At 42.0% G+C, this 21,186-nt stretch overlaps 2 protein-coding genes across 3 annotated transcripts in view; one reads left to right on the top strand and one right to left on the bottom strand.

The window, feature by feature from the left end:
- The window catches only part of IGF2BP3 (insulin like growth factor 2 mRNA binding protein 3), a 70,919-nt gene extending 60,232 nt beyond the window's left edge, over window positions 1-10,687 (top strand). The window contains exons 10-15 of one of the 2 annotated variants that reach the window (XM_083468228.1): window positions 358-441; window positions 4,318-4,437; window positions 5,615-5,689; window positions 7,102-7,233; window positions 7,355-7,468; window positions 8,049-10,687. In XM_083468228.1, coding sequence (XP_083324354.1) covers window positions 358-441; window positions 4,318-4,437; window positions 5,615-5,689; window positions 7,102-7,233; window positions 7,355-7,468; window positions 8,049-8,150 — 627 coding nt within the window. In that variant the 3' untranslated portion in view covers window positions 8,151-10,687. Of the gene's footprint in view, window positions 1-357; window positions 490-4,317; window positions 4,438-5,614; window positions 5,690-7,101; window positions 7,234-7,354; window positions 7,469-8,048 lie in introns of both variants that reach the window. The other variant, XM_083468227.1, reaches the window with a different exon arrangement.
- Window positions 10,688-13,689: 3,002 nt separating this feature from the next.
- MALSU1 (mitochondrial assembly of ribosomal large subunit 1) lies at window positions 13,690-19,591 on the bottom strand. The gene is made up of 4 exons (XM_083468588.1): window positions 19,237-19,591; window positions 16,518-16,696; window positions 15,243-15,324; window positions 13,690-14,082 (listed from the first exon to the last, which is right to left on the bottom strand). The coding sequence occupies exons 1-4, from the start codon at window positions 19,493-19,495 to the stop codon at window positions 13,925-13,927; spliced, it is 678 nt and encodes a 225-aa protein (XP_083324714.1). The 5' UTR covers window positions 19,496-19,591; the 3' UTR covers window positions 13,690-13,924.
- Window positions 19,592-21,186: the final 1,595 nt, after the last annotated feature.

Below are 21,186 nucleotides of genomic sequence, written 5' to 3'. Positions count from 1 at the left end.
CTTCTGGCAAATGTTTCATTACATTTGTTGAACGAATATGAGTTAGTTATTGGCTGTGCTGCATGCATTTCACACTGATTGCTTAATCTGACTTGCAATACTGCCATAGCACCATAAGGTGCATTTTATTTAAACCTCTTTTTTTGGCTAACACAGTAGTTCATAGAGTCAAAGTACAATTGCTTCTAGCAGAATAGTGACATCTGTCCTACTTCACGTTGAACATTTAAAAAATGATACAGGATTTTGACACTTGTTGTTTGCCAGGTTGAATGTCTCTAAGTTAAAACATTTTGAAATTTGAACAAGAGCACGTTATTAAGAGGGAGTGGCTAATCATCTCCTGTATCATTGCAGCTTCAAGCACATTTAATTCCAGGATTAAATCTGAATGCCTTGGGTCTCTTCCCACCTTCTTCTTCAGGGATACCACCTCCCACAGTAGGTGTTGCTTCAGCTGCTGCTGCCTCTTCATATCCTCCATTTGGGGTAATTATATATCTTCCTTTATTGCAGGCACTTGGTCATAGCTCTTCATGTTTTGAATCACTGGTACCTATAGGTGAGAATTGGGCTTATAATTAGATTGTAACAGGGAGCTAGGTTGTACCTCACCGTGTGTTCTGATCCAAGATTCCATTGAGCAGCATCCAAACAAGAAGGAATGAAAATTATTGTAACAGACATCATATGTAGGTGACTCACCTTTTGTATTTTTGCATGATAAGGGCATACCCAGCCATTAGTGTTGAATCCTGAGGTTGGTCTATGTGATTCCTTTCCCTATACATCTTGTTAAGCAAGGCAAGTGGTACAGGACTGCACATCCCTCTAGTCTGCAATGTATTAAGTAATGTGTAAATTCAACATAAGAGGGAGTAGCAAGGGGAAGTGAATAACTGAAACACCATTAACAGAATTAGCCAAGTCTTTGGACAGCATTGACACATTTGCATGTTTGGGAAATTGGCAATCTGCCCCTTGTGAATGGGGTTGCATTCCCTCTGAAGGAACAAGTGCATCACTTTTAGGTACTCCTGGGTACATCTTTCTCACTAGAGGCCTCAGGGTCCTCTTTGGCTAGCAGTGCCTTTTACCAGCAATCTGAAGGCTGGATTACTTTAATGCACTCTATGTGGGGCTGGTTTGTAAGTTCCAGCTGGTGCAGAATGCAACAACCAGATTGCTGATGGCAGCTTCTGGTCAAGAAAATGTGACACAATTGTTGAAACTTCCTGTATTAATTTACAAAGCTCTGATAAACTTAGGACCAGGGTAGCTCAGGGACTGCCAGAACCCTGATATCCCAGCTGGATCACTGAGATCATCTGCAGGAGTGTCAGTGGTCTTTCCCCGACTTGGTGAGGTTCATTTGATAATGAGAAACCGAGCCTTTAATGTCATCAGCCCAGTCCTGTGAAATACTCTGCCAATAGAGATTCAGCAGATGCCTTCTGTGCCAACTTTCAAATGCCTGCTGAAAACTTTTCTATTCTGTCATGCCATTGCAGGCAATTAAGAGTACATCCTACCACCGTGGTTTACTGATATTTATTTTTGAGTTGTTTTAAACTTTTACTGTAGTTTTATGTTTTACTGTTGTAAACCACTTTTATATAGCTTTATGATATAGTGATATACTAATATTTTTATAAATAGCACATATATGTTTATAGGCTGCCTTTTAGGGCATAGCCGTTCCAACCTTCAGCTTACATAATCCAAAATACACTAGAAACAAGAAAATTCAGATATAAGAGCAACATATTTATTTATTAGGCCACTTAATTGAAACGTTAATGCAACAGCAACATGGATTCTATAATAGAGGAGGGAAGATAAACGATGCATTGAGAAGCCCTGTGTTCTTCCCTACATCTGTTGTTGGTGTACAGTGAAATAATTAAAACATATCAAAAGTTACATTAGAGCACACTACATGGTGGTGTGAGGTAACAGAAAGGGATGGAACTACTAGCATCATTGGCAGTACAGAGGAGAAGCTAATTGGGGCATTAGGTTTATTCCCCAAAGACATCCTTTCTAAAGTTGCTTTGATGGGAGGACAGCAACCGGCATGGGAAGAGGGCCTGTCCTCTGGGCTGGAAAGGGAGTCTCCAATTTCATACCATAGGAGGCAAAGTCTCAGTGCTCACTCCCAAAACAACTTCTGCCTTTGACATAAGAGGCAGGTTCCAGCTAGACTGTGTTCTAGTGAGCTTGCCAAAAGATGACAGGCACATTTAAGAAAAGAAGAAAACTGGAGCGAGGCAGAAGAGGGAGCCATCTAAAGATGTTGTCTAGAACTATGCAGATATTTTCAGCGTACCTGATTTTGTCCATTCATGGGAATGAGGGACAAAATAGAAAAGAGGCGGAAAGGGGAAATTTTTTCCAAAGTTTTGAGGTATTAGGTGTAGCTTGCCCTAGTAATTACTAAGACAAGGGAGGAAGCTTTTTCCCGTCCCCCAGCTTAAAAAAGTGTTGCATGCCAGCTCCCTCCAAACCACATTCCACTTCCGGGTCATGATTCCATGGAAATTCTGGACCTGGAATCCTGGAAGTGGAGTACATTGCAGAGGCTTGGAAGGAGATGGTGTGTGATATTTTTCTTTAAAAAGAGGAGATACAAATGCCCCATCTTGTTTAAATATAAACCATCCCCATCTCAGCCCTAGAAGGTATTTTTAAGGAAAGCCACCACCATCCTGAAAACCTCTGAGAAATGTTAACCCAGAGATCACCCTGGGGGCACAAATGGTCACTCAAAAGAAGAGTGATTTTCAGGACAGTGTTCATGTTGCCACTCAAAATGCTGTGCAGACAAATATTAACTGTGGCTTAGGCATCTAGAAATTTGCATGTCCTGGAAGGCATCCTAGTCCGCACTGTAATCTCTTCAGGAGCTGTTCTTTTACAATGACAATCAACATCACATGATATCAAACAAGCTGAGCTATTAATGGGTGGTCTGGGCCTATTGTGATAGTTCTTCTCCCCAGCCCCCAGCAGTTGTCTCGTTTTTGCTCCACTCCTATTGGCACTCACCATCAGAATTGGCTATTGGAGGAGCTTAGGCCGAGAGTTTCTACTAGTGCATAAGTATGCATATGGCGACATATATGACAGGGAAACGTGTGGTGTTTGATCCAAAGCTTTTATTCCTCCACAGGAACCTTTGGAGCTAACAAATTGTGAAATTGTTTTAGCTATGCTTAACATAACTGATTATTTTATATGTTTTTACTTGCAATATTGTTTGTGCTTCTTTCAATACGTGAATCAGAGCCTACACTAGTGCTCTAAGTTCTGTCACCACCAAGAAGTTTGTTTCTGGTTTTGTTCCCTGGATTTTCTTTGTGTGCTTTGGTTTTCTGTTTTTAAATATAGCTGAAGCATAATACGTCTGCATAATCTGACTTCAGTAAAGATAATGTATTCATTTTATAAGATTACTTCAGGATGTATTAGACATAGTAACTGAGTGCAGAGGGATATCTCTTAAAATAAATGACTGAAAAAACAATTTGTTTTGTGCTACATATGGCTTTTCAATAGAGCTAATAATGGAATTGTGTATTAACAGAAAGATGTCAACCCAATATGTCAGACATTGTAATTCATTGTGTATTAAATAGCAGAACACCTTAATCAACCAGTTATTCTTTATAAATCAGTCCATGGGGTCACGAAGAGTCGGACACGACTAAACGGCTAAACAAAACAATAGATAGACAGATATATAACAATGAAGTTAAAGTCCTTTTTTAATGTTATGGGATTGCTGCCAAGAGAATCCAGGTGCTGCACGCAAGAGACTTCCTTAGTAATAATAAAACATTTTTATTTATACACCACCCTACTGACAGGGTTGCCCCAGCTACTCTGGGCAGCTTCCAATAAATTTAAACATCAAACAGAGTAAAATATCAGACATTAAAAACTTTCCTATATAGGGCTGCTTTCAGAAGTCTTCTAAAAGTCAGATAGTAGTAGTTTATTTCCTTGACATCTGGCTGTAACCTTAAAGTTTGCCGCTGATCATGTAATGCAATTTTTTTTGCTACATTATGTTTGTTCCAAACCTCTTGTGAGTAGTTCTTAAAACACAAAAATCTAGAGTTGCATTTTTGGAAATCTGGTGCATTTAATCTTTCAATTAGAATGAATTTCTTCGTTGTTAGAAAACAGCTACTCAGCCACACATGGTGGTTGGAAATAAGGCGTATCTGTTTGCTTTCAGTTGGCAACTACAACTTGATTGCTACCGTTCAGATGGTTCATTGCCTGACCTTTCCCCCCACTTACCTATTCCAGCAACAGCCAGAGTCTGAGACTGTTCATCTGTTCATCCCAGCCTTGGCAGTGGGTGCCATTATTGGCAAGCAGGGGCAACACATCAAACAACTTTCTCGTTTTGCAGGTGCATCTATTAAGGTAATATTAAACTGATCAACTTCGAATATCCCCAATCTTTGTAACTGTCAGCAAGTTTCTGCAAGCTTGCTCTGTTCCTGCGTCTACCTTAGACACCCTGCTTTGACTGTAAAGCAGTAAATGGTACTCTCTGCTTCAGAGACAAGATAATTGCAAACATGTTTCTAGAAGTTCTTTGAGGGTTGAAATATAAGCTGTAAAAAAAAAACCCTGCTGCCTTGGTGGGCTTGACTTTTTGTTCTTTGAGATGGTTTAGACCTTTGGGCCATGATTTTTAACTGAAGCTTATTTTGCCATAATGTACAGAGCTGAAAATGAGATTTTAGTTAACAAACATGAAAGCAATTTAACTGTTGTGCTTCTCATGTTGCTTTTAGTTCAAAATATGTTTTTAGTTCAAAATAAGAGGAGCGTATAGTTCGCCTGTGAGGTGATTACAGTTTGGAAAATCCACTCTCTAGAATTAAGGCTGCCACCCTTATTACCTGGGTGTAAGCCTTGTTGAAATCAATGGAGTTTACTTTTGTATGGGCAAGTATAGGATTGTGCTATAAATACAGTTCATTATCAACAATTCTGAGTATGCCTTGATGGTTGATCCAACATAGCAGAGGGTATGTGGGTAGGACTTGCATTCACCTTTCTTGTTTTGAAGTGGGGATAAGAGGTTATTGGTTAGAATTTTTCTCTGTTACTGTTCAAAGGATTTTTTCAGTGATTGTGTCATACAGTGTATCTGACTAGTGATCTTACCTCTTCATACATCATTCTCCCTGTCTCTCTCTTCCTGCTCCACCCCCCAGTTCTGCTGGCACTATTGAAATTTTCTATGATCTCATCTCTCAGCTTTATCCAGCTCCATTTTTTAGGAAAGTGGTATGGCTTAGCCTATAATCACAAATACATGGATGGAGTAGTAAGATTGACTGACATCAGGAGCACATTATTTCCCTTTTTAGAAGCAATCACCAGTGGATTTGTACCCTCATATAAGGGTTCACAATTTGTAGGAAAACATTAACACTAATATCCATGCTTAATGTTGCCAGTGCATTTGTACTGGAACAGCAAGATGGTGGTGGTTTTCATTTAAAAACAACACCACCCTATTATTCATCTCATTGAGTAGTGAGGAGAGGGCACCCAAGAAGTTCCTAATCTGTCACTTCTTTTCTAGATTGCACCTGCCGAAGGACCAGATGCAAAGCTGAGAATGGTGATAATCACTGGACCACCAGAGGCACAGTTCAAGGTATAGTGTTCAGCAACTATCTGGCTCTTGTGCTATCTTGACTTTCATTCATAGTTTTAAGACAAAACATGCATAGTCAAGAGAAGGTGAAAATCCTTCTGCCTTGTTAATTGAGTAAGTTGCTTATGTGTGATGTTCCATTTGTTGTTTAGTCGTGTCCGACTCTTCGTGACCCCATGGACCAGAGCACACCAGGCACTCCTGTCTTCCACTGCCTCCCGCAGCTTGGTCAAACTCACGTTGGTAGCTTTGAGAACACTGTCCAACCGTCTCGTCCTCTGTCGTCCCCTTCTCCTTGTGCCCTCCATCTTTCCCAACATCAGGGTCTTTTCCAGGGAGTCTTCTCTTCTCATGAGGTGGCCAAAGTATTGGAGCCTCAGCTTCAGGATCTGTCCTTCCAGTGAGCACTCAGGGCTGATTTCCATAAGAATTGATAGGTTTGATCTTCTTGCAGTCCATGGGACTCTCAAGAGTCTCCTCCAGCACCATAATTCACAAGCATCAATCCTTCTGCAGTCAACCTTCTTTATGGTCCAGCTCTCACTTCCATACATCACTAGTGGGGAAACCATAGCTTTAACTATACGGACCTTTGTCGGCAAGGTGATGTCTCTGCTTCTTAAGATGCTGTCTAGGTTTGTCATTGCTTTTCTCCTAAGAAGCAGGCGTCTTTTAACTTTATGACTGCTGTCACCATCTGCAGTGATCATGGAGCCCAAGAAAGTAAAATCTCTCACTGCCTCAATTTCTTCCCCTTCTATTTGCCAGGTGATGGCACCAGTGGCCATGATCTTTGTTTTTTTGATGTTGAGCTCCAGACCATATTTTGCACTCTCCTCTTTCACCCTCATTAAAAGGTTCTTTAATTCCTCCTCACTTTCTGCCATCATGTTAAGCATAAAAGCGTATGTATACCTGTTAACATTTTTAAATATAGGTAGAAGAAACTATGTGGCGACTGTTTTAAATGCAGCCAATCAGCAAAATCATGGTAGTGTTATTTGCAGTCCTCAGTTCAAAGTGCTCATTCGCAGAAATAGGGCTTCCATGTCTCTCTGCACTGTGCTTCCATAACTGCAAATTCAATGCTCCTGGTATGGTTTAGGGGTTTTCATTTTCTTTCTCCTAATAGTTACTTCTGCCCTCTTCTAGTCACCACCAGAAGCTTGTACATTCTCATCCTGATGTCATTTGTGTCAGGTGCCAAAATGTAAAATGATTGTATGAATTTATCAAAACTGTAATTTAATTTTTTTGAACATAATCTTCAGATTTGTTTCTACCATTATGCCTATTGCTGATAACATGGAATTAGAAAGGAAACACAATCTTTTCTGTAGCTTCATGGGGTTGGTATGTAGGGCTGAATTTAGTGGCAGACTGATTTGATTGGCATATATTTTATTTTAAAGGCCCAAGGAAGAATCTATGGGAAACTTAAGGAAGAAAATTTCTTTGGACCTAAGGAAGAAGTGAAACTTGAAGCTCATATAAAAGTGCCGTCCTATGCTGCTGGTAGAGTTATTGGTAAAGGAGGCAAAACGGCAAGTAGCTGACAAAAAGTTGACTAATAAACCAATTACTTTTTTAAAAAAACAACAACCCCAATTTATGTTATAAAACATGGTACAGCAGTGCAGTGATTGTACGATTTGTTTTACACAGGTAAACGAGCTTCAGAATTTGACAAGTGCCGAAGTTGTAGTTCCTCGTGACCAGACACCAGATGAAAATGATCAGGTGGTTGTGAAAATTACTGGCCATTTCTATGCATGCCAGGTAGGTGTAAACAGAGACCTTCGATTTTTTCAGTGATGTACCCCAAAGACGAGAATAGAAATTTAGTTAAAAATGAGCTGGCATGAAATTTCCCCTTGAACCCATTGAAATTTCACCATTACCTTTGTAGTCCTGACAAGAAAACAAGGGGGAAATACTGTTACTAGTTCAACTATCAGTAAATACTGGATTATTTTAAATTGTGGGATTCTCACCTGTCCCCTCGCTTCCTGTCTTTTGGTGAGCAAAAAAAAGTCCTTTTTACACATTTGGTTCTGTGTAAGTTAATGATTTTTATGTGGCTGGTTTTATATATGTACTGGTATACTTAATTTGCTGTTGAGAGAGAACATTTTAATGGTTTAATCATTGTAGCAGCATTTTTCAGGGACCAAATGTGCTATCTGCTGTGCACATTTATAATTGCAGTCTTCTTTATTTTGAAGGCATTTACAGTCGCAAATGCATTTGAATAACATAATTGGGGGGGGGGGGAGAGAGAAAGAGATGAGAAAGCAAGCGGTACAAAAGTTAACCTAACATGACAGGTGACGGTTGGAATTTTGTTAACTCCCTGCAGCTTGCCCAGCGAAAAATTCAGGAAATTCTGGCTCAGGTAAGAAGGCAGCAGCAGCAACAAAAGACAGCGCAAAGTGGACAGCCACAGCAGAGACGGAAATAAAGGTTTAGGAAAAGACCCTTCGGAGACAGATGCCAGACCAAAGAGAGAGACTGTAACGGACAGGTTCTGGGCACCTGTTGGAATGATATGCAGATGTTTCACAAAGCCAGTCACTTGTTTGAGGACCAGGCCACAGTTGGCATGCTGTCTCTGAGAATGTATTCTTTAGGCTCTCTTACTTTTGAAACCCAGCTTTAAACTTACGGACCCCTTCACTTCCCTTTTGTTCTATTCCTCACAGTTTAACATAAACTTGTTAGCCTTCTTTTATTGTTCTTGCTATTCCCCAGCAATTTTAGAACTTGGTTTAATGAAGCTTTCTCTTTTGAGTTCACTGATTTAACAAGAAAAGGCATTGCTCTTCTAGGTCCATTTGTAAAAGAAGAAAAGACAATTGGAGGGTGGGGTTTGGGGAGGGAGGGCGGGGTTTGGAACAAGGGCATTGACAACGAGGTTACGTGTTACTCCCAATGTTAACCAAGTGGCATTTCTTTTAAACATTTGGTTGCATTTTTACATAACACTGCCATGTATAAACTAAGGGAAGTGTTCATTGGTGTTGGCCAGGGCATGAAAAGATAAATATGCATTTTACTAAACTACCTCAGGCATTTAATACCTCAAATAAGAAATTGTTCCTTTTTTGCTTCTTCTTTTTTCCTTTTTTTTCCTTTTTGGTATTTTGTATACTTTATAAAGCTAATAGTTCTTAAGCATTTTATTTTTTTAAAAAAAGAAAAATTTGATCAGCCAATAGTCAGGAGCACTACAGAGTTTATTGAGCGGGGGAAGGGAAAGAAATATAGTAGATTGCTTCTAACTGCTGGCTGACAGGAGTGAGATGGAAAAATAGAGTCTTTGATTATATCTGAGGGTGTCAACACAATCATTTAGGGTGGGGGTGGGTAGGGAATCAGTGAATGTTCAAACGATACTTAAACAAATGCCAACATTCTGATAGCAGCAATGCCATTATTTTTTCTTTTACGATGGGATGAAAAAGTTTTTGATGGTACTTTTGTTGGGAACAGAACAAGGAAGTGATGGCAAGAGGTTGGGGCTTGGGGGTAAATTTTAGAAGGTCTTTTGGAGACTGGACTTTTTTTCCTTTTTGTACTTGATTGAATGCATGAACCCTTTGTGCCTTTGACCATCACAACCTACCTACTAACGCTACACCTAAACATTTGCAGCCCATTTGTACTTTGCCGGTTCTGTTTCAGAGAGCAAGCTTCATCTTCAGTTTGGTAGGATTCTTCATCTGCTGGAGCAGTTCAGAGGTGTGGATTCTCTGCGCCTCCAGCAGATAGCTCCATACCGTTTTCAGTTACCATAATATTGGGTGGGGGGAGGAGGAGGAATCGAACGCTGTTTGATCTCATTTAAAGGTATTGAAAGGCTAAGTTTACATATCCAGCCGCTACTAAGGGCCACACTAAGCCACTTCGAAGGTTTTTTTAAAAATAAAATAAAATAAAAAGAATACAACCTCAGGCTTGGCTAATGAAATAAGATAACAGCAAGATTTATGCACATTCTGCAACTGACCACAAAAAAGGAGGAAGAAAACTTATCAAAAGGCAGGGATCGCAGGAAATTTACCAAATTTATTTTTATTTTTAATTTCAGAATGTAATTTGAATCATGATTGTGGTAATATGCATTCGAGTTTCTACAATAAACTTCAGTCTACCTCAGTTTTAACAATGTGGCAACACATGGTGCATAAAGACTGCTGTGTGCGTACGCGCCTGCCCGTGTACACGAGCCTTGCTATTACCTCGGACCCTTTTGTTTGTGATGTTTCTGTGCATGAGAGGATTGGAACTGTTACGCTGCACTGATTTGAGGGGCACAATTAGCAAAAACAAAAAAAAGTTTGTTTCACCATTTTGTTGATCTACCTCTTAGATTGATATTAAAATAGAGGCATTTCTTCATAGAATAGATCATTTTCCCAAAGATCGTTGTTGTACAGGTTAGATAACTTTTGAAAAATGATCTCTCTCTCTTTTTTTTTACTGGATCTTTTCTTTACTAATTGGTTTAAAAACCACAAATCTTTGTTGTAGTTTAGCAGAAGGGAAAAATGAAAGTTTCTTTTCTATTTTGGACAGTACTTAACCTAATCTTTAGGAGACTTTTCTTACAATGAATTTACATTTACTGAAGAATTGAGAGAAGGTCATAGTGTGAATTTTTGTTGTCTGAATTCAATATCCTTTTCTTAATATTGGGGAAAGATTGACTTGTTTTCCATAACAGTTTTATTTTGCAAAATAAGTGCTGCATTTACATCTGCTGGTTTAAATATTGTAATTTTTCTTAAACTTCTAGGCTTTAGAATGGTAAAATCATGTCTTTTACTTTCAATTGAGACTTGGTAATTTGGAGTACTTGGAAATAGGTAGGAAGTGATTCTGTAAATGACTTCAGTATTCACAAAAGTATTGATCATTTCTCCTCTGTAATGTGCCCCCAATGCAGCTTCACTTGCCAGATGCCTCTGAATGGAATAAAGAGTTTAACTCCTATTATCAGACATATGTGACTGCTTTTGTGTTCCCTTCTTCCACAACATGGCAGTTAAATGATTTGTTGTTGAAATGAGATCTTAGCCTTATTTTGCAACCTTACAGAGAAGGCACTGGTTGTTATGTGATATGGCATCCTTGCCTACCTTGGTTAACACTGAATAGCTGCAAACTTCTGAAATTTGCTTAGGGGATTTGGACTTGAAGTGAGCAGTTTAAACTGCCCATCAACCCAATACTCTCCATGTACAAAGACCTTCAATATAAGCTTAAAACTTAGCAGTCATATGATAATGGGGATGAGTCCTCTTCCAGTTGCCTATGACAAGAAGGAACAGATTTTTAATGGCGATGAGATGCAGTATAATGGTGCACATGGAGACAGCTGCAAATTTACATGCATGCACAGGGTTTCTGCAGTCATCAGTGTGCTGCGGGGCAGTAAAAACGACAAATTTATATGCTAAGTAAGGTAAAGGTACCCCTGCCCGTACAGGCCAGTCTGGACAGACTCTAGGGTTGTGCGCCCATCTCACTTAAGAGGCCGGGGGACAGCGCTGTCCGGAGACACTTTCGGGTCACGTGGCCAGTGTGACAAGCTGCATCTGGTGAGCCAGCACAGCACACGGAAACGCCATTTACCTTCCCGCCAGTAAGCGGTCCCTATTTATCTACTTGCACTCGGGGTGCTTTCGAACTGCTAGGTTGGCAGGCGCTGGGACCGAACGACAGGAGCGCACCCCGCCGCGGGGATTCGAACCGCCGACCTTTCAATCGGCAAGCCCTAGGCGCTGAGGCTTTTACCCACAGTGCCACCCGCGTCCCCTCATATGCTAAGTGCCACTGTTCAAATAAATGTCAAGCGTCAGAATGCAATTATATAGACCAATAGCATGTCAACATGTAGAAGACAATGGTAGTTCTATCCCAGTGTAAACTTGTTTCATACCATGTGCCATTTCATTAACAAGATATAAAGTAAGGCTGTCAAATGCTTGCTTGCTTTTAACTCTCTCCTAATGTTACATTTCTCTGAAAGAATTTACAGCACACCTGGCACTTCCTTGAAAGTGGTGTGTGAAGTATCCCATGCAGGGACAACTTGCACAGCAGCAATGGTGTAGAAATGAGAAACAAAAACCCCAGTCCAATGGTAGAAATCAGAGGAGGAGAGAGAGAACAGGGCCCATTCTCTCATAACAAAGTAAAATATTTCAAAGCATTAAATTGATGTATTTCAAATGTTTAATGAACAGAAACATGCAAACCAGTAATGAGAGGACAAAACTATTTCAATATGGCTGCATGTTGCTGCATACTGGGTTTTGTGTTAGTGATCCTTTAAAAAGCTAGAATGGAGAATGACACCCACCCAAATCACTTCTTGGTAACAAAAGCCACTTTAGGGTCCGCACTCTTGGGTAGTGGTGGCTACCTAAGGACCACTTCCAAGTGTTGCCTTAACCCTCCATGGGTTACATGCCAGTGGTGCACATTGCCAAATATACATTTCCGTGTGCAAATACAGGTGTTGGGGTGGGGTAGGGGAGTCCTAGCCATCATAGTGCTGAGATGGAAGGAGAGGTTACATTGGGTGCAAGCCTTAGTTGTCAAGTACTCAACTTCCATTTTAAAGTTCCAATTGCTTTATGAGCGCTTTTTCTTGTGACAGTCATTTCACTTACATGCAATAATAGCTGTGTTCGAAAACCATTTCTTTGGACTGTTTTAATGAAATTAATGTTTGCCACATTTTTCTAGAACAGAATGGAGGACTTCACCAGTGTGTCTGGAAGTTAGTTCTTCTGTGCAGAGAAAGCAATGAATCTAAGTTGTATTTGTAGCAACTTTGTGACGTTAGATCAGTTCATTCTTCCTTCTGCCATAGATGAAATGAAGCAAGGTTTTATTGCTCAAAACCGGTTGTCCGCTCTTTCAAACAAGCCTTTATTCATTATTAATTTAAATTCACTATCCTAGAATGTTTTCTTCCAAGTTACCTTAAATTTGTTTCATCTATTGTATATACTACTTATATTCAAAATATAGAAGCATTTATGCTTTCTTGAATTTTCCATGTTTCCATTTAAAGTGATGGCAGAAGAGGAAACTAGCCCTTATGTTAGTCTGAAAGCCTGTACTCATACTGGCTAGGATAGGCATCCCTAACCTGCAGCCCTCCAGATGTTTTGGCCTCCCATGATCCCTAGCTAACAGGACCAGTGGTCAGGGATGTTGGGAATTGCAGTCCAAAACATCTGGAGGGCCCGAAGATTGGGGATGCCCGGGCTAGAATAATCACACTTGGGCCACTAGCCATCTAGCACACAACAACCTTTCTGCCTAAATTAGTTGGATTGACCTTTGAGTTCCCTAAACTTGGGTATGTTGTAGTACTTCCAACATTCATGTTGAGACAGTTCCATTAGATGTGGCTCACTTTTGTGGTTTGTGTGACAACAATGGGACACTCATACAGCTCTGGGTGGATGTTGAATGGGATGATGGTGGTTGGTGAGTGAGACAACTCAAAGCAGTTCTGTTGTTGCAGACAGGCGACTACATGGTAGTAGGTCTACTGAGCTTTCTAAACTCTGCTGGGCCTATTAGAATGGTCTGCACCAAAATCCAAATGGCCCTTCTCTCGTTTGCTCTTAATAAACCTCTGGAAAAGGAAAATGGATCAGCCAATCATTACCCCCAAGCTGATGTTATAGGAGCACCTATAGCAGGCATAGGCAAACTCAGCCCTCCATATGTTTTGGGACTACAACTGACCTATAGCAATAGGCAACATGTGCCCAGGTTAATGAATAAAATTCTGAAACCATTTTAGAATGAATGTATTTCTTCCACTTTGGGCTAAATTATTAACCAAAATACCTTTCAGACAGACTTTCACCTGTTGCCAATAATGTAGTACAGCAACCAACTTTTGTTCCACCAGCAGCTACTTGTAAGAAAACCCAGATTCTGGGGTGGGGTGGGGAATTATGACTAGGCTCTCAGAAGTCAATCTCTGCTTTATACCCACAACATATGCTTTTTGCAATACATAAACCAAGTTTCCTTTTTTATATTCACTTGAGGAGTATTCTGTATGATTCTGTTTGCCACCAAGGTCTCCAATTGAGGCTTCTGTCCTCTCTTCCTGCTGCATCTCCCAAGAACTGAAACCCAAGTCTCAGCTGTGCGGTGTATTTCATGCAGACCTGTTCTTTCCCCTACTTGGGAGACCAATCACTGCTGTTCAGGAGTTAGCCCAATTATGAAATCGTCAGGCAAGGATTCTGGCAGTATCTGTGCCAACTGATCATCGTAAGATCGGAGTGTCCACAGCTTTTCCAGTTCATAGATTTCACGTGTCTCTGGCAACATGAAATGGATCACAATATTACCTGTGAGGATGAGAAGAGTCACAGTAAGCAACAGTGAATTTGGTCTATATGGTTCTCCTACAGATAAGTGTGTTTTGAGTTGGACATAACCCCACTAGAACTTCTAATCAACCCACCAGCTAAGCATCTCGCAGGCTCGCTGTAATTGGGGGTGAACTGATGTTAGCACTCCCTTTTCCCTGCCCTCTTTTGCACACAAGAAAAGCAATATAAAAGCTTCCACTTAACCAAATCACAATTTCCTGTTACATGTAAACTCGAGAACCATTTTACTTAGCTTGTGGACTAAACTGCTTTAAATTAAGAGGAAACTTCTTGTCAAAAGTGGCAGCTGTTGGCATTCCTCCCCCAGTTACTTGCTTGCTCATCCCTGCTCCCCATGGACCTGGGTGGTGGTTGTAATGAACAAATCCAGCAGGTTATTGTCAATGGCCCCCCTGCATGTGAGCCCTTGGCAGGTGCCTGACCATGCCAGCTCTCAACACTAGCCTGCTTTCAGTCTATAAACAGACAAGGACTGGTGGAATGGGAAGAGGGGAGTGCAAGAACCTGAAGCCTGCCACAACTTCCTCTTCCTCTACAGTTCCAAACTATAGTTTAAGATTGAATCAAGCCACCCACTTTCATTTCCCCTTAAATAAGGGCAGGAAACAAACTTTTTCCTCCTACTGAAAAGGCATTTAAATGCCTTAATTCTCATTAACCGATATATTTATGATCTTCAGGGGAAGGTATCATGCTTATGTAGCATGTCTGTAGCAAGGCAGCTTGGAAGGGCGACTACTGCAGCTCAGGCTGTGAGTACTTTACAAAAGTCCGGAATACTACTGGGCACTGAGCTGAAACATTTTCAGCCCCACACAGGCAGCTGGGTTGAGAGAGTAGTATACAAGAATCCTGCAATGTAGTTCACTTCTACAGCACCAGAATTTAAGTACTTTGTATCCAAGCCAGAACAACTCGCCAAACTGTCACATGCCTTCTTCAGGGTCAGAAAGCAGGATATTAATATCTGTGTTAACAAATTATGCACCACTGTATGTTTGGGTGCAAGAAGCCACTTCTATCCAAATGTGTTCTGATAGTTTGTAGTTATACCCAGGATGCTCTCAAGCTAGTTATACCCAGGACGCTTCATTACTAGAAACAAAACGATTTACCAAAATCTATGCAAATCCAATCTTCGCTATCTTTCCCTTCAATTACAACATGGGGATCCCAGTCTGTCCTCAAATGCTTGTACTGAAACAGAAAACCAGTAGTTATTAAACCCATTAAATGTTGCTGCCACTCACAAGTGTGGTATGCTATGCATCGCCCTCATACAACATTGGCAGTAAACGAGACCTATGTCACAATTATTGTTTTAATAATTGTTTTAATGTTTGCTGTTTTACTATGTTTTTACATATGCTGTAAGCCACCTAGAGTGGCTGGGGTAACCTGGCCAGATTGGTGGGATATAAATAATAAAAATCATCATAATCATTTATTTTATTAGGTTATTTGGTTTCTGCCATTTCATTTCATTTATTATATTTCTGTGATGCTTTTCACTCTCACAAGTCACAAAGTGGCATACATACAATAAATAATAACATAGTAGAACATCACAATTGCAACATAAATTACATTAAATAATAAAACAACTACCTTCTACAAAACACTATTAACAAAACATAAAAAATAGATTAAACAGCACAACCAAACAAAAAGTCACGTAAAATTTGCAACACTCATAATCCACAAAATATTAACATTAACAAACAAAAACAAAACAAGCACTGCTGAATTCACACACACACACTCGCCGCCCCCATGACCTGAACTGAGCAGAAGACTACATCAAAACACATTCACAGAATGGCCATGGTAGCAACTTCCTTCTGAAAGCTCTGAGGGCTGGAGGATAGGTCAAGACAGGTGGAACAAGTTCTTCCCTGGTGGCCAGCATAGAGTCCCATTCCTCTCCCAGCTCCTCCTCTGGAAACTGCTCCCTTATGAAGGCTGGAGGGTGGGGAAAGGCAGGCAGGAAAAGCTCTTGCCTGGTCAGCTGAGTCCCATTCCCCTGCTACCCCTGAAAAGTAACTATTTGAGAGCAACATTAGTGCCACTAATGGCAAGGAGCTGCAGTCCAGCAACATGGTGAGCCAGAGGTCCCCCATCTATGGGATAAATCATGCCTTTTCCTCCAGCCTTTCCCATATTCTTCAAATTTCCTGTTGGGGCACCTTTTTTCCTGGAATCCCACTCTTAGTTGAAGCCAATTTATCTCCTTTGTAATTCAGAAATCTTTGGTATACTCAGGGCCTTATATTTTATTATCTACTATTTTTCCCCTAATGGGCAAATTTGCAAGTATACTTTGTATATACCCAGCCATCCCTGTTAATAAGCTTCTCCAAGCTAAGAAGAGTGCCGAGCAGCTGACCTACCATTTTGACCAGGTACTGAGCCATGGCATGGAGGTGCCTGGGAGATGTCCCGCTGACAATTATAAAATAATGGCTGTATTTCAGTTCTGGAGGCAACTCAATAACGCAAATGTCCTTGGCATTTTCTTGTCTCAGAAGCGATACCATGTAGTCAATGCTGAATACTGAAGAGACATGATCTGAAAGAGGCAACAGAATGATAAAAATGAAACTGTGGAAAAGAAAAAAAGATTGCAGGAAGGAAAGGGGTGCATGCATTCCTGGGGTTAGTTCCTTATTTGCAAACTATGGTTTACAAAGGGACACGGGTGGCGCTGTGGGTAAAACAGTGCGTAGGGCTTGCCGATCGTATAGTCGGCAGTTCGAATCCCCGCGGCGGGGTGAGCTCCCTTCTTTCGGTCCCAGCTCCTGCCCACCTAGCAGTTCGAAAGCACCCCTAAGTGCAAGTAGATAAATAGGTACCGCTTTATAGCAGGAAGGTAAACGGTGTTTCCGTGTGCTGCGCTGGTGCTGACTCGCCAGTTGCAGCTTCGTCACGCTGGCCACGTGACCCGGAAGTGTCTCCGGACAGCGCTGGCCCCCGGCCTCTTAAGTGAGATGGGCGCACAACCCTAGAGTCGGACACGACTGGCCCGTACGGGCAGGGGTACCTTTACCTATGGTTTACAAAGAGTGCCTCTGTTAACTCTGGACTAGGATTTTGGAATATGCCGTTCCACTATTTTGGTTTGCCAAACTGAAACTGAATTATAATTTCCAACCCATTTCCATTCTGTGGCAATTTTTAAATTTGACACCAGTGTGCAAGAGAAACTTTCACAAGTGGCATCTCACACACGCTGCTTCTAAGCTGGATCAATTCATCTAAACGTACGTTGTTAGTATGCCAGCATGTTCTCTGCCTGGATGCAATTATGGTGAGTTCATACTACACACAAATACACGCACAGTGGCTATGACCCAGTTTAAACAAGATACTGAACACAGGGAATGCTGCATGGGAACACCACATAAATACAATTTTTCTTACTGCATATCACTTTTAAATGAGTCACATTTGAAGAAGAGAAAAGCAGCCAGGCACATGTGCCTTATCCTTTCAAACTGCATAACAAATCCTGGGGGGAAATGCAGAAATCTCTGGAAAGAGTTAACTGCTTATTATTCTGAGGGGACTAATTGAGGTAATCAGTGAGGTGACCCAAATAATGAATAATCCCCAAAAGATTTTATTTACAATTTAGCTCAATGTGTTGTGTGTTACCAACAAGAGCAGCTGACGGTTCACCACTGAAACTAAGCAATCAAGACCCCTCCTTGGCTGCAGGCAAAAGTACCCTAGGCTGTAAGCAAGAGACGTGCTATTGTTTCACAGTTTAAACTTTCCCACCACCCCTTGAAACTTGTGACTGCTTAAATTACAAATTGTTTGAATTTTATTCTGGAATGGAATTTGCCCTCTCAAGTTGCACTCCAGCTCTCAGTCCCTTCTCTTCCATTGTTACACCAATGTCCCAGGTTACGTACACATCATACCCTGGAAGGTATCATATATCATAGCCAGGTTACGTACACATCATACCCTCTTTCCTTCCAATAAATCTAGGTTGACTTGCTTCTATTCTTACAGAGGTTTAATAGACGGAAAGCAGCTTTTCATGAAATGGCGCTAAACCTAGTGTGGATCAAGCTACAGGACCTGGTAATATACAGCACCTTTGGGGTGTCAGCTAAAACTCAGCGCCCCCTGTGCACTGAGCTTGCAAGGATCTGAAAGCTCACTGAAGAGGACTTTGAAAGTGAAGCCTGGTGAGCTATGATGCTTTTGGATCTGCTCTCTGGTGGAAAGCAGCCAAGGAATTCATCCCTTGTCATTGGCCTTGCTGGCTGGGGCTTTTAGGAGGTGTGGTCCACAACGTCCGAAGGGCACCAGGTTGGAGATGGCTCCTCTACTTGTACACAAGTATGGAAGCAGTTGGCCAGCTGCCTCTCCTCCTGCACTAGCTATGGGGAGAACATTTGGAAAATATTACATGCTTTGAAGTATTTACTGTATTTATCTTGATTTTCTTAATGAGCGTGTGTGTGTGTGTGTGTGTGTGTGTGTGTAAATATATATTCCTATAAATAAAATTAAATATGCACAGTCTCTGGGGGTATTAATGGAACATAGCCACCACTTCCACGCACAGGGTGGGTATCAAAGGCTTTAGAACAGTGTCCGTCCAGATCTTTTCGGACTACAACTCCCATCAGGCCTGACCACGGGCTGGGACTGGGGCTGATGGGGTTGGAGCTCAACAGCATCTGGAGGGCCATGCATGTTCTCCATCATGCTGTAAATCCAGCACTGCAGGGGGCTTGATTAGATGTCCCTCGGGTCCCCTTCCAACTCTATGAAAGGAGGACCCATCCGCATCGCACGTCGAAAAGCTTAGTAGGGTTGCCCCTGCAGACGGCCAGTCGTTCTGGCCCTTGCTCATAGGAGACCAGCTTGCACCGCCAAAACTACCCGTGCTTCCAACGCACCGATGCCCCCGCGAACAGGCAGCGGCGCTCCAAGGTTTCCTTTCCGAGCTCTGCCTGGAGATTCCGGGGGCTGAACCCCGGGACCTTTCGCTCCCTGACCCTGCACCACCGTACGAGGAGGTTACAGCTGTCCAAGGCCCACCCGCCTGCCCCGATCCAAGCAGCGACGGCGACCCCGAGCGCTACTTACCAGACGCACCCGCAGCCTCTCCGGCACCGGAGCGAATGCGCTGCTCTTGCCCGGCTGCCCCGTCGTCTTGCAAGCCTTGCTCCACCTCTGCATCCCGCAGCTCCGAGCTGCCCGCCGCGCTGAATCTCCGCGAGCCCGCGCGAGAGAGAACGCGGGCAGCCGCCGCCGCCTCACGCAACCCGCTGCTTCCTCCTCTTCCCGCGGCTTGCCAAGGCCTCAGCCTCAGCAGCGCCCGCAAGCAGCGGCTGCTCCGCCACATGGCGGGCCGTCGGTTCCCGAGGAGGAGAACACTCAACTTATGAACACTCAACGTTCCAAATGGAATCCCTCCGGGAAACTCCCCCTCCTCGGCGCGCAGGCTGACGCGATGCTGAGGCCGCTGGCGATTGGCCGCGCGCCTCCTCACGTGAAAGCTGGGGGCGGTGAGCGCAGGCGCACAAGCTTTTCGGGAAGCCACTCCTGGAGTAGTGGGGGCGAGACTGAGCTTTCGGAGCGCCTTTCTTTCGCCACGGCGCGGCGCGCTCCTTTCCGAGAACCTGCTCCGTTTTCGCCCTGCTCTGGAGACTGTGGAACAGTTGATGGAAAACACAAGCCAGCTAAGAAAGTTTGGTGGCTGCCCTGAAGACCAACGATGCAGCTGGTGAAATGGACTCCAGCCCACAAAACTTTGTGCCATCATCAACTCGCTTAATGGGGACTCTCGGCTCCGCCTTGGAAATCGAGTTTTTTTAAAAATTATTTTATTTTCAACGCAAAATCATAACAAAAATTACAAACATTTAATCCAAAATACTACTATACAAACAAAAAAGGAAAACAGAACATACAAAAAAGGAAAACAAAACAAAACAAAACAAAAAAATACATCTACAAATAAAACCATATCATCATTCTAATCTAGTCAATACATACATATGCACATATTGACTTCCTTCCTTTGTTCTAAGACCTCAGATTTTTTACTCTTACTGTATTGTGTCTAATGTAGATTACTTCCGTCTTTGTACTTTTTACACCATTTTTTCTTTTTCTTTAACCCTGTAAAGCATCATTCATTACATACCGATATGCTTATTCCAGAACAATGTTTTTTCATATACTCTTTAGCACATCCCCATTCTTTTAATAATTTCTGAAATCGAGTTTCTTAAGGCTCTTAATCTCAGGGTTGTGAGTTAGAGCCCCAATTCTACAAATCTGTGATTTTCAGGTGAAGGAAGTGGACTCCGTGAAAGCCATAAAATCAGGCTGCACAAAGAGTGCAGGTATCTCATTCTAAGTGTTGGAACCGTTACCTGGCCAGGTACCCTAAGGACCAACTTTTTCCATTCGTTCCTTCTGCTAATCTCCAGTCATCATCCAATACCTTGCTCTAAAATGTGAGAGGAGCCCTGCTGGGATATAGCCCAGCATCCTGAGCTCACAGGGGCCAGCATAATGCCTATGGGAAGCCTGTGAGTAGGACATGAGCACAAGGGCCATGTTTTTATTGTGTAGCACGCACCTATATACAACTAAGTCACATGTTCAAGGCTGAGGTGTTAACTGAGGTGGTCATAATGGAATAAGGAATAAAGTAATAAAACCCAGGTGCACAATTTTTGAAAATCCAAAAGAGGAAATTTCCATTTTGCAGAGCACTATTTTCAAGCTTAAATTTTCCATAAAGCACTGTAGATACATGATAATCTTACGGTGCTAACACTGTATTGAGTTATGTCAACCCACACGCAACTCCCAACGGAGGATAAAACCTCATACAACTGATTCATTTTCAGTATCTTTAGAGGGGTAGCCCTCTTAAGCCTGTTGCAGCTCCAGCAACAATAAAGCTTGTGACATTTATTTGTACAATGTTTTATTGGTTTATATGATAAAATGGCATTTATCAGCTCCAATAAAAGCAGCAAGGTGTTCCATGCGTATATCAGTCATGTGGGGTGTGTGGAA

The sequence above is a fragment of the Podarcis liolepis genome (genome assembly GCF_965112155.1).
Source record: "Podarcis liolepis genome assembly, chromosome: 12".
Lineage (NCBI taxonomy): Eukaryota > Metazoa > Chordata > Lepidosauria > Squamata > Lacertidae > Podarcis > Podarcis liolepis.
The sequence above is the reverse complement of the archived record's forward strand: the minus strand, read 5'-3'. Positions and strand labels throughout refer to the sequence as shown.

Excerpts from the sequence above, each read along its gene's own strand:
- MALSU1 (XM_083468588.1), bottom strand. The coding sequence starts at position 19,495 with ATGTGGCGGAGCAGCCGCTGCTTGCGGGCGCTGCTGAGGCTGAGGCCT. Across the intron at positions 15,325-16,517 it reads CTCAGTACCTGGTCAAAATG|TACAAGCATTTGAGGACAGA; the intron begins GTAGGTCAGCTG and ends TTTCTGTTTCAG. Across the intron at positions 14,083-15,242 it reads TTGGATTTGCATAGATTTTG|GTAATATTGTGATCCATTTC; the intron begins GTAAATCGTTTT and ends TCATCCTCACAG.